At 39.1% G+C, this 13,836-nt stretch overlaps 1 protein-coding gene across 1 annotated transcript; it reads left to right on the top strand.

Annotated features, from left to right (window-relative positions):
- Positions 1-3,942: 3,942 nt before the first annotated feature.
- LOC104935943 (neuronal acetylcholine receptor subunit non-alpha-2) lies at positions 3,943-10,037 on the top strand. Its single transcript, XM_019265416.2, has 6 exons — positions 3,943-4,211; positions 5,478-5,629; positions 7,651-7,695; positions 8,005-8,114; positions 8,204-9,119; positions 9,221-10,037. Exons 1-6 carry the CDS (start codon positions 4,145-4,147, stop codon positions 9,383-9,385), a joined length of 1,455 nt encoding a protein of 484 aa, XP_019120961.1. The 5' UTR covers positions 3,943-4,144; the 3' UTR covers positions 9,386-10,037.
- Positions 10,038-13,836: the final 3,799 nt, after the last annotated feature.

The following is a 13,836-nucleotide window of genomic DNA, read 5'->3' as shown; positions in this document are numbered from 1 at the left end:
GAGGTCAATAAATATTTTGTGTGCGTCTGGCTGCTGAATGAGCAAAGCTCAGACTGCTTCTAACTTTCCACAGCAGCGGCTGACGAACTCGAACTTTGACCCAGATAAACTGGGCCCATACTGCAGCCACTTTCTGCTAATCCCTCACTGTTTTCAATCTTTCCATCTATTTTGCTCCACATTTCTTTGGTACTTTATGATGTTTAAAATATCAAAAGAACTGAAGTCTTGCATTAATGTTGAGTGAGGATCTTTGCATCAGATCACTTAAAACAACTTTGACTGATTTTAAAAGCTCATTTGGCTGCCATGGATGCACCAAAGCTTACAAGGTTATCAGGTTTTTCCTTAAAGTGCTGGTGGTAGCATTAGTGGGTTAATAGTCTTAGCATGGAGTAAGTGTGTTTGAGATCACTGACTTTGTGTTTCCTCTTGAATCTTTTGTGGGGTTTGAGTCCCATTGCAGTCTTTATCAGCAGTTCCTTTAAAAACCTTGAAATAACAAAAAGATTAAGATTAAACCTGCAGGCCTTAGGAGACATGGCTTATTCAATATTTATTAAATATTTCTGCACAGAGCCAAATTATGCAGGCTTTAATTATAAGCTCAACAACAACTGAGAAAACAAAAACAAAGTCTAACATTTGGTAAACACACACACCCACACAGACAGAGACACACACACAGATGCAGATTCTGCCTTCACTTCTCACTCTCACACTTTCTCTATCACACATACACACACACATTAACACTGCAGCTGCCCACAGTCTTCTGGGGTGGGACCGGCAGGTTTCCAGCCCGCGAGAATTTATGTTTCCGAATGATTAGAGGCGAGGCGGACGGGACGATCTCAGAGGCAGCAGCTGCCTGCCCCGTGGCTCTAAGTGGAGCAGAAAATCAGGATAATTTTATTGTGATAATCAGCCTCCCGTTATCCCTGTCACTTCAAGTCATGGAGGAGGAGCAATGGAAACACAAGGAGGAGGAAGAGTGTGACAGAAAAAGAGAGGGGGGAGAGGAAGGAATAAAAATACAAACGAGAAGATGTGTGCTTCATGCCTGGTTAGCTGCAGAATATATGCATGTGCGTGTGTGAGTGTGTGGTGAAGTCTTGTGTGGTGAAGTCTTGTGTGTCTTTAGGTTGTGTGTTCCATATATCATACAGTACTTGTGAGAATCTACATTCATGCCCAAATGTGTCATTTCACCCAAATCACAAAATCTAGCCTTGCAGACGCTGCACCTTTGCTTGTTATGATGTCAATGGCAAAGATTTCTGCCTGGATTTTATTTTTGTGGTGCTCAATTTAAAACTGTAATTTGAAAACACTGCAACACCATGTATTTCCAGAAATAATGCCCCAGTTATTTGGGTAGTCCACAGATTTTGCTGTCAACAGTTTTAACAGAATCTGGAAATAGAAAGTGCCAATGAAAACTTGAACACTGAAGACATGTAGAGAGAGCCGGAAATTGCTTCTGTTCAGAAAAGAGATCTTTGCACCTTCACTGTGTTTTTGTGAGGTCCAACTTTCAGAGATGGATTCTCAAAACATCCACACATAAAACGGTAACTTAACTGTTCATGGTGTGATACTACTCTTCTTCTTTTTTATTGCACATTAATCAAAAACGCTGTAACACTGTAAATGTAAAATTGTTTCCAACTGTTGTCTCTTGGCCGGATTAAATTAGATTTAAGCCATTAAAGCAACAAGCACAAAAACAGCTGACAAAAAACAGCAACAGAAGACAAAATGATAAAATAAGCGAGGCAAGCAACACATGCATAATACAAACAATCATTAAGAAAACAATATTAATTAGACAATCAGTGCAAATCGTTGAAACATATATGAATATATAATCACATTATACAATGCAAAGGTAAAACAACATAATAATGAATCAGCCAAATGAAGTGATGCAAGCTACATGCAAATAGGACATGTACAACACAAGCAATTGATCTATACTCTATTTAGTTAAACTGACGCTTTAAAACAACTTGGAACATTTCCCGAAGAGCTCATTGGTCTATTGTCATCATCATCTTTCACTGAGTGCAGATACTTTACATATGTGGCAACAGTATGGTGAACACATTTTTCCCGTTTCCTGGCTGAATGGGAGCAGATCTTGTAGAAAGCCTTCCTTGGATGGGTTGAGGGTTTTAAAGCAACATATTAAGTATATTTTGTGCAAGAAGGTTTAGTTTAGCTTTAATAATCAGAGCAGTAATCCTGACCATACCTATCGCCAATTTCTACATGAACCTAAACCTGGAAAAAAAATCCACACTCTCAATGATCAATGATCAGTGTTTGAGCACTTCCTTTCTGATGTCATGCGCAGGTGTTGGTTTGCTTGGTGCCTTGTTAAAACCACAGTTATATGGTTCATACAGGAAGCTTCAAAGTTTGTCAAAAAAAGTCTCACAGTTGCACACAGTTCTTTAAATGTGTTGTTGTACACCACGTCTACATCAGTGTGTGTGTGTGTTTGTGCGGGGGAGCGTTAATGTGTTGATGTTGCTCTCACTTTTTTTCTGATCTTCTCTTTCTGTCTCTATTTCTTTGTGTGTGTGTGAATCAGACCCTTTGTTCTATTTTTTGTCTTTTATTCAGATTTATTATCACTCATGTTTAATCTCTGTTCCTCTAGGTGTTTCTTGTGAAAGCTCTGATAAAAAAAATATATATATTCAAGTGTTACACAATTGGTGATTTGTAATCATTTCAGTATTTCTTCTGTTTATATACATGTATATATCTCTCAACCTGCTGCAATGACAACAACACATCACAAATACACTCCGGTCTTTGATGGTGTTCCCATGAATCTGTGCAACCTGCTGGTCATGACTCATTTGCTCTCTCTATAGGCGGCATTCTATATACAGTACATCACAGGTTGTATGTGGCTGCTGTCAGGTAGAGAATGAGCACATATTGCACTGAGTTCAGGAGCAGCAAATACGACCCTAGCTATAGAAATGACTCCAGGTCTACTGAATGAATGTTGTGATAAAAGTACATTAGACCTGGAATCTGCCCAGTATACCTACAGTCTAAAGTGCTGATCATTGGTCCAGGAGATTGTGAACTTCCATCATCACCATAAACCTGATACTGTTTGTTATTGTATTATTACAGCCTTTTTTCCATTACATGCCTGCTCTGTAATCTATAAATCATAAAGTATAGCTTTGCACCTTTAGGACTGAGAAGAAGACATCTTGTGTCCTAAACTGTTTTAAGAGTTTAACTCTGGCACACAATATGTCAGAACAGTGTTGTGCATATTTATAGATACTGAATTTATGTGGGAGAACGAGTAGATGTCACAAGTCACAAATCATTAGTTACATAAGAGTATTTTTGTTGTTGTTTGGAACATGTCTGGGTGGGATCCTTAAATAACAGAATATGCCTCTGCTGTCATAACCTCTAATATCATAATGTCCTGAATAAATGCTCCTATTAGCGCTCTCCTGTGGAGGAGCAGCGACAGTGACATGCACAGTCATTGCTGTGATTGAGACACACTGGTGATCTCACTACATCTGCCAATTAGACTCCCTATTACGCGATGACTGGGGGGCATCGAGGGGGCACAGTAGCCTATATGTCACATAACATCCAGCTTTGCTGCACGCCACTTTAATTATAGCTACAATACAGATGTTCCTGTATCAGTTGTAGGTCATAATTTATATAAGCATTTAATATTCCATATCAGGAGTAATAAAACTAGTATTTAATGAATTCCTGAAGAGATCAGCAACAGTACAGAGATAAAAATAAAACTTCCTTTTAAACTCCACGCCTCAGCCCCACCCGGCCATGCTTTCCTCCCCCTCCCTCCTCCTCCGGAGAGCCGCTGTGCTGACCGCCGCTCCCCCGCTCCTCCTCGACCGGAGTCACAGTATACGGACACCGGCCACACGCACACCTCACACCCCATCCCTGCTGTTTGTGAGGCTGCAGCAGAGGGCTTGTTTTCCGCATGATATTGAGCACTACTGATGGGAACCTCGGCGTCTTTGTCATCTCTGTGTGCGTACTGTAGTCCTCTCCAGCGGAGCAGCTGATAGTAACAGGAGCCCGCAGGAGCGCTCAGTCGGACCAGGACAACACCATGAAGTTGTCGGTGCTCCTCTTTCTTTTGTTGGTGTCCTGTCCGCTGTTCCTCGCCGACATCCCCGGTAAGAAAACTCTGATGTGTAAATATTTTTTCAGTATATGAACGGTAACGTTTGAGTTTGGAGAACAAGAGCACCGCAGACTGACCATGTGATGCAACATTCATGTCTGATCAAGACTGAAATCTGCTCTGCATAACCTCTGGTGACCTTATCACCCCAGATATACAACCATACACACTCACTGCTTGTATAGAAGACAGTTTATTATTGTCACTTTGGAGCAATTTGTGTTTATTACTTGTTGTGCATCTCATTTCATGTCAACTAACAAAACTGAGTTCAGAAGGAGTGCCATCAAAATACCAGTTGTAACGGCAATAATGCAATAGAAATATGCAATATGAAATTAATAAAAGTAACCAGCTGTTAGTCGAACAAGATCCACTGCACTCCTGCATCAACCAGAAGAGATTTCAAGCCGCACATAAGCTCAGTAACAACGTGTTCAAGCACAGTTGTGTTTGTCCTTAAGTCTATGGGCCAGGGACACAAACAGGAACACAGGTGTCAGATGTCGCTATCCAGCTCTCAGCACCTTTCACTGAGAGTCCTTGAGAGCACAGACAGAGGTGATCCAATGGGATTAAGGTGTCCTGTAACTGATTACAGTAGGTGGTTTTATGTTTGCTTGGATTTTATATTTATATTCACACACGAGTCCAGACAGATGTGAGAAACCAACAACAGGTTAAAGGTCCACTCTCTCCCTCACCACACATATTAGCTCTAGAACTTGACATCCCACTATGTCTGACATTACAGCTGTCTTTTGTCAATATTACTGTCTCTGTCCGCCCCCAGAGAAGTCATCTTGCCTCAGGTGGACTGATGTGCTGACTACCCAGATTCTGGATACAGTTATATTATCTCTGTCCCCTCCTCTTCCATGTGTTACTCAGTGCAGAGCTGCATCATTTACTCTTCATACTCTCTTGTAGTGTCCACAATACCTTCCTCTATACGCATCTGGACGACTGAAGTTTTGACTGTTGCAGCCGTTTCATATACATGTTTCAGCAGGGTTACAGACCATGACGTTAAAACACACTTTTAACCATCTTTTCTTTTACTCAAAGGTCACCTCATGAAAAAAAGTCTACAAAGACTACATTTTTACATTTTGTTTTCTGTATATATTTATCATTGGCATTGACTGTGTTTATTATTAGAAACATTAAATCTTGACTCTAGTCTACTTTATTCAGCAGTTAACACCGAGCAGTGTAATAAACAGTTGTTGATCCACTTTCCTCCTCTTTGTTTCAGCTCAGAGTGAGTTTGTGTCTTTGGCGGAGATGGAGGACGCCCTGCTGAAGAATCTTTTTCAAGGGTATCAGCGCTGGGTCAGGCCCATCCAGCATGCCAACGACACTATAAAAGTACGCTTCGGACTCAAGATCTCCCAGCTGGTTGATGTGGTGAGAACACGCCTACAATCACAAACACATATCCACGCAGTTCTGTCTTAAAGAGGAGATTCATTGTCTTCTAATAGTACCTCTTTAATCTAAACCAAATCCTAACAATGTCTCCCAAACCATGTTTGCAAGTTTTGTGCCTCTCAAAAAAAAGTTCTGGTCAAGATACTTTTGTGCAGTAGATTTTATTAACTTACTAAAGAAATATTTTATTAATTATTTAAAAAAACATCAAGGTTCATGTCACCAAAATTATGTTATGTTATACTGAATATAAACAGACAGATCAGATATAGTATATGTAATACATATGTCAATGTAATGTCAGTCTACATTGAACCTACACTGAATTGATCTTACTAGCCAGTATTGTCTGTGTAGCCTTTTCATCTGTGACATAGACCTCTATTCTTGTGCAAAAAACGGTTAAATACAAATCAGTGAACCACATGGTTTTACATTGACAGTGTCCTTCATTACCATAATCACTGGGACTGCAGTTTTTTTGGAGTCAAATAAACAATTTACCCCCGTTTGGCTTTGGTTAAAAACTAAAAACTACTGGGCTGTGCTGTTTAGGAATTCATTTCAGCCTTTAATTTATCATGAATATTCATTTGGAATCTATAGGCTGAGAACCAAAGACATAACAGTGAAGCTGGAAAACATTTATAGATAACGCAACAAAAATATAGAAAATTGTCAGCTTTATCCTTCAACTGAAAATGCAACTTTTAAGCCAGAACTAACCCCAGAAAATGCACTGAGAGAATGAGTTAGCGCACATTAAAATATAACAGCTGTGAAGCAGCGTTAGATGTGGTTTTATTTCCTCCGTCTCAGTGTCGATGTCCGTGATGCTGAATCCAAACAGGCCACTGGCAGCTCAGCAGTGTGGAGCTTTCCTTGGTCCTGAAATAGATCTGGAACACTCTCTTCATATCTACAAACACACAGCCTCTCTCTGGAGTGCTCCTTTAATATTTCAGAGGCTGGCTGTCATAGGTTGGGATGGTTAAGGTGTTCAAGAGGAGAAAACTGAGTATTCTAATGGAGCCACTCTTTTCAGCTTGAAATATTAATCTCAACCAATTTAGACTTAATTCTCCATCTATCCACCTAACACACATGCTGTGCAAAAACAATCCGTACTGAATAAAACAAAGCTCCACTCATGGCTCTGCAGAGAAGAAATATTTGGGTTGATGATCTCTTGCATTAAAAAAAACCCAATATAACCAGAGACACAGCAGCTTGACTACACTATGGGTGTCCCTTGAGTCTGTCTGGGCTGCTGCATGGCTCTTTATTAGATTATGGTTCACCTCTGCTTTGTGTGATCACCAAAACATCCAACTCGGTTTGACAACCGAAGCCTGGTCTGGATACACTGAACAGCTACATCTTTGTATAGCTCTTGGCCAGGTTTATTTTTCTCAAGTCTTTTGCTCGCAGTCTTTACCCTATTTTACAAACTTTCGTCCAGTGATGTGGAAATAAACCTGTGTTAACCACTCTCTATCTCTTTATGCCTGTCTTCCCTTATTTACCTCTTGCTGCATTTATATTGCTTTAGCTTGGTCCACTGCATGCACCTCTGGTTTTATGTTTCTTTGTCTTATTTGCTAAGGAAGTGGCACAGACAGATAAATGAGATTCTGTCCGACTCCATGCAAAAGGAAAAGATGATTTAGTTTACTTTCATCTAAGCTTCTCATCTGGTCCACTAATCGAATCTAACATCATGATGGAAGCACCCAGATCAGTTTACAGCACGACCTATGTGCAAAACAAGTTACATCACATGTAACACTAAAAATATGCCAGGCTTTCTTGATTCTTGTTGATAAAGATGAACATATACTTGTAAAAATAGCTGATATTGTTCATTTATATTATCTTAAACTACCAGTATCTACAGGTTTGTCATCCATGTTGATGTATACACAGGTTATTTTCCTGCTTTAAAAAAAAAAAATCTTCATTCTTCTGTCTGTTCTCTTTGTCTCTGCCTTTTTCAGGATGAGAAGAACCAGCTAATGACAACTAACGTTTGGCTGTGTCAGGTGAGCAAGACACAAAACAGACTAAGGTTACAATCAGTGTTATTGTTTGTATCCACAGGTCAATAAAAAGAAAACACACACAAGCTAATATTTATTTAAGGTTTGTTTAATTTTAGCATTCCTTCATTATTTTTGTATGGCAGGATGAGAAAGGAAAGGAGGCAGATAGGGGCACACTGATGCACTGGTGGATGTGATCCACTTCCAGGGTCGGATAACTTGAAGAGTCAAGGATGGTTTATCACTTTTGATGCTGTATTTTAAGGTCAAATGATACGACATCCTGTGCCCTGTGTTGATGTTGAGCAGGAGTGGATCGATTACAAGCTGCGATGGAATCCAGAGAAATACGGAGGAATCACGTCCATCAGAGTTCCCTCTGAAAATATCTGGCTCCCAGATATCGTCCTATATGAGAAGTAAGTCTGCTGACAGATGATTACCTTCATGTGAAACTTAAATTATTGAAAAAAAATGAATGTTGGGTTTTTTTCGGATTGTTTTTCAGTGCTGATGGGCGGTTCGAAGGCTCCCTGATGACCAAAGCCATTGTCAGGTACAATGGTGCCATCACCTGGACACCACCTGCTAGTTACAAATCCGCCTGCACTATGGATGTCACCTTCTTCCCCTTCGACCGCCAGAACTGCACCATGAAATTTGGCTCCTGGACATACGATGGCAACATGGTGGACCTGATTCTGATAGACAATCAGGTAGATCGGAAGGACTTTTTTGATAATGGGGAGTGGGAGATCCTTAATGCCACCGGTGCCAGAGGGAGCAGGAAGGATGACATGTATTCGTACCCCTTCATCACATATTCTTTCATTCTGAAGAGGCTGCCATTGTTCTACACCCTTTTCCTCATCATCCCCTGCTTGGGGTTGTCCTTCCTCACTGTCCTGGTGTTTTACCTTCCCTCAGATGAAGGAGAGAAGCTGTCACTCTCTACCTCTGTCCTAGTGTCGCTCACTGTGTTCCTTCTAGTCATAGAAGAAATCATCCCCTCCTCCTCCAAGGTGATCCCGCTCATCGGAGAGTACTTGCTGTTCATCATGATCTTTGTCACACTCTCAATCATCGTCACCGTCTTTGTCATCAATGTGCACCACCGCTCCTCGGCCACCTACCACCCCATGTCGCCATGGGTTCGTAGTCTCTTCCTTCAGAAACTACCGAAGTTGCTCTGCATGCGTGGACACACTGATCGCTATCATTACCCAGAGTTAGCTCCTGAAAGCCCTGAGCTGAAGCTGCGCTCTGGAGGTCGGAAAGGAGGCCAGAGGGCGAACAGCGGGGTCCACGGACAGACAACTTCTGAGGGGAAAGAGGATGAGGCTTGGGCAACCATGTTGGACAAGGCCATCTACTCCGTGCGCTACATCAGCAGTCATATCCGCAAGGAGCACTTCATCCGTGAGGTGGGTTTAGCTGGATTGTAACGCTCAAGAAAGACTGAAGTAACTGTTTAATGTTTAAATATGTTCCTGTCATACCAATTCCCTTTTCTTCTATTTTCCAGGTGGTGCAAGACTGGAAGTTTGTGGCCCAGGTCTTAGACAGGATCTTCCTGTGGGCTTTCCTCACCGTCTCAGTACTGGGCACTATCCTTATCTTCACTCCAGCCCTACAGAAGTTTATGAAAGTTCCTCCACCAACTGCAACTGAAAATCCACCTTCAAACTAGTAGCATTAATGCGCTCTTTTCACAGACGATTCACCTTCAAGAACCTACAAACCACTGAGCCAGAGGAAGCCACTACAGGTGTTTTTTTAAAGCAGAACTTTGACTTTTTCTTAGTTTGTTTTCTTTTAGAGATCCACTGTGAAATGTTCTATTTTTTATTAAGTAGTGAAGTCAGTGTGTGTCAACTTATGCACATTATGACATATATAAGTGGATTATGTTTGCATAATGTTTTGTTTGTAGGTAAATAAGACAATCTTAGTGAAAATTGGTGCAACCTGTGATGCTTCGCAGCCTTTTAATTGCCAAAGTAGTATGCAGCTCACTGCAGCTCACACAATACACTAGATTACACATGCAGGTCATTTTATGAAGATGTTTGAGCTAAAATTAAACATAAATCATTAAATTAATAGGCTTGATTTGTGTACTTACTTGACATATTGTTTTATGTTTCTACTTCACATTGCTTTTGATTTGATGTATGTGTTTGTCATGTTTCCCTTGCTGCAACAAATTTCTACTGTGATGAACTGTGAAACATTTCCTGTCCCAGTCAAGCTATTAATTCAACAAAATGTTAATTTTACACATAAGTTTTGGGGTAACTGTCACAATAATAGAAGTGAGAAAGGTTTGTTTTTGTATTTTGAAGCACAAAAATACCTCTTACTGTAGTAACTATTTGTAGTATTTTACAGTAAGAAAAAGAAAATATTTAAACTGTATATATATTTAAATGTCGCTGGTACCTTGAACCAACAATATTTAAACTACCTTACACATTTATTGACATATGACACCCTTATTTGCAATGCAGTATATGAACAGTTTGTTCTTGTTCCTGTCTTTGTCCTGGTCTTTGTCGCCCTCCTTAAATACAGAATTTGTTATATTTTGCTCACTGCAGTTAGTAAAACTATTTCAGGCAACATAACATAAAGTGTACAGTCAGTAGTCGAGTTGTAAAATGAGACCAGGGGGGATGGTGAAATTTTTCTGGGGTCCTCCCCCAGAAAATTTTGTATTTCTTAGATGCAATTTCCTGCATTCTAGTCAATTTTAGGGTGACTTGCTACAGTAGACATGGCAAATCCTAAATCCCATCTGATTCAGCTTGCATTCTCAGTTGCATGGCCTGCACAAGACAATACTATTTATCGGAAGGAAACAATAACCACTTAACTATGGACATCTAGAGATTATTGTGTAAACAACAATGGCAAAATTGAGAAGGCAAATTACTTCATACTCATGGTATTTGTAAATCTTTTTGTAATTATTATCTATTAAAATCTCAGCAAACATTGTAAATGAATATCTGAATTTTCTCATGTGAAGTCCATTTTTATTTCAAATGCAAGAACAAATATAAAAACAGCATCTTTCAAATGTATTAATATAAAACATAAATGTAAACTGAGACAGGTGACCAGACAGAAGAAAAAAAGAAAACTGTAGGAAGATGGACTAGTCAAAAGTAAAAGTCTATGTAGACTAAGATAATGCAGACAAATATATACAGAGGTAGGTAGATAACCAATAAGATAAAATAAACAAAAGTGATTTATAAAGCAGACTTCAGCTTTTGGCTCTCCTGCTTGCTCCTGCTCCATTCTCTCAGTCTCCGGGTCCCCTTCAGCTCCAGTTGCACCATGTTGCTGCTGACTGTCAGCTGTAAAAAACAGCAGTGGTCAAGTCAAGTCAGTTTTATTTCTATAGCACATATACAGACAGACAAATACAGATTAGCCTTGATTCCCAAGTCAGTGGTCACGTTTAAAATGTTCACTCTCTCAAGCACAGCTCTGTGTGCTGTGCTCGGATTGTAGCTGTTCACATTGGCAGTTTTCCTCAGATGCGAGCTAATGTTTCACATTATATTCCGATGATACAGTGTGTTTAAGAGAGCCCTAAGCGGCTTTTTATCTTTTACAAAAAAAATAAATAAAATAAAAACTGCAAATGTGAACAGGGCCTAGTACTTAATTTAATCCAACAAGGTCTCCTTACTGCAGTAGCAGGTTTCATTTCAGCCTGCCTGCCTTGAATGTCACTTTTTGCTGCCTGGAGAATCAGACTTCCAGGCTGATTAAATCAAAACTAACATGAATCCGAGTAAGCTATCTTGCTAGATAGAAAGTGTAAGCTATACTCCAAACTAACATTCATTATTAGCTGTGTTGTTATGTTGGTCCACAAATTAAATGAGCCTACATGTTGGTAATTGGTTGTATGATAGGCTCATAAAAAAGCCTGACTGATGACTCTTGACTTACCTTCTGAATTGTTGTTCCTTGCAATCTTAAAACCCATATTCCTTAGGTCCAACTGTCCACTCCTCTTGGCCATGATGCCATTCTTCTGGTGAGAGCCAGGTTATAAAAAAACTCAGCATAGGTAATAGGCTGATTATCATAAAGCCCCCCTAAATGTTGAATGGTAATTCTATTTCTAGAGTTAAATAGAAGTTATTTCCACATGCATTGATAAAATGCCACAAGGGATGGAAGAAGGGATGACCATTTTAGAAGAGATGATTTTGACCATTTTTTCCCCCAGGGGGGATGCCACCCCCACAACTCGAGTACTATACACTCGAGTTGGTCATTTTGGACCCTGAATAGTATGCAAGGGTTACTGAGTAATTAAGGGGTTAGGATAATTTTTGTATGTACTTAAGTTCCCAACTTCATTGTAAGATTAATTTAAAGCTTTAGTTAATAAAATGATCAAATTAATTCAGTTGTTCTCATAATCTGTCTTTTTTGCATGGGAAAAAATGTGGCTAGTGGAAATTCTGATTGGCTGGTAACTTCAGAAACTTACCAGCCACATTGGCTGGTGATCAAAAAAGTTAATTTATAGCCCTGATTACAACTACTCACCACAGCTTTATATTTATTTTATTTTTTATCTGCAATCATATTTCCATCTGATTACTTGATTACTACAGATTACTACCATGTGCAATATTACTGATATCATGCCACCTTACGTTTGTAATATTATTATATCATGACACTATCTCTGCAATATTATTTCTATCTTGCCACTTCACCTTTAGTACTCATTCTCGCACAACTGTACACTTGTCTGTTGTTTTGTCTATTGATTTCTAATTTACTGTATAGGCTGAAGGATACTTTTCTATTATTGTTTTTCCTTTTCTATTTTTATTTTTATTCTCTATTTTACTTCTCTAGTGTATATCACACCCTTTCTGCTGCTGTAACAGGAGAATTTACCTGTTGTGGGATAAAGAAAGTATAATCTAATCTAATCTAATCTAAACTTATTTAATCTAATCTAAACTTATTTAATACAGTAAATATCTAACATGTTATACCTTTAATGTTTATTCCATGAGCCACATGTTTAGTTACAGGTCATTATTCTCATTTTACAGAAATGTGTGTTACTTCAGAAAGCAGGAAAAATACAGTATAAATCGTACAGCAATAATGACAAATACCATCACTGTCTACAAAATACTTGAAATGACAAATTGGTTCACAGATAAATGTCTGCAGTTTCACTGAGATTTGTTTACAGTTTGCAGAAACAGAAAACTTCTGTCATTTCAAGTGATTTCCTGTCAATTCACTATTTGTTTTTGGTTTAGAGGAATCACATCAACTAATTTTCACTTTGTTGTTGCAGTGAACAGTGATGACAGTTGGAAAGCCAAAGCAGAATGGTGCCGTGTTCACCATGTAATGTTGTTTGAAAGCAAAGATTGACTGTTCCACTGTCAGACATGTCGCCTGTTCATGTTTCAGTTGATTGACTGTAGTATTGATGATTGAACAGCACAGTTCCCTCCAGCCTCGTCATGTCTCCTTTGACCATCACCAGTTATCTCCACTTTATCAACATTAACATCATCCTTGTTTACAGTTTTTATTTTGTGGGTTGTTAAATCTTATACTCTGTGTAGGCTGTTTATATTTCTTTGTTTCAGATATAAATAAAGCAGAGTGAGATTTCCTATCAGTGATTTCCCAAACAGAAAATAAATAAATAGATTCATTTCATAGATTGAAAATTGCAACCCTAACCCTAACCTGTAACGTGTGGGGAATATGACTTGTATGACTTGGCTGAAGCTTGAAAGAAATGTCACTTTTTTTGTTGTTGTTGTCTTTGATCCATGACTCTGTGCCATGGACGCCATTTTTTCTGAACAGCAAATTGTTGCATTTAAATTAAATCCAAACAACTTTGAACAATAACATGTTTTTGATTGGTTGATCAAAGGTGCCATGCCCTTATATGGACGTATATCCTGCTATGCCACAACATTATATGCAAATTAGTTCTAGAACATCAAAGAACACATGACATCACTTTCACTTCAAAGCACACATGACATCACTTTCACTTCAAAGCACAACAGAGTATATATAGGCAGACAGAGTCCAACAGGATCAGACCCAGTTTAGACACAG

This window comes from Larimichthys crocea, chromosome I (genome assembly GCF_000972845.2).
Source record: "Larimichthys crocea isolate SSNF chromosome I, L_crocea_2.0, whole genome shotgun sequence".
Classification (NCBI taxonomy): Eukaryota; Metazoa; Chordata; class Actinopteri; family Sciaenidae; genus Larimichthys; species Larimichthys crocea.
The sequence above is the reverse complement of the archived record's forward strand: the minus strand, read 5'-3'. Positions and strand labels throughout refer to the sequence as shown.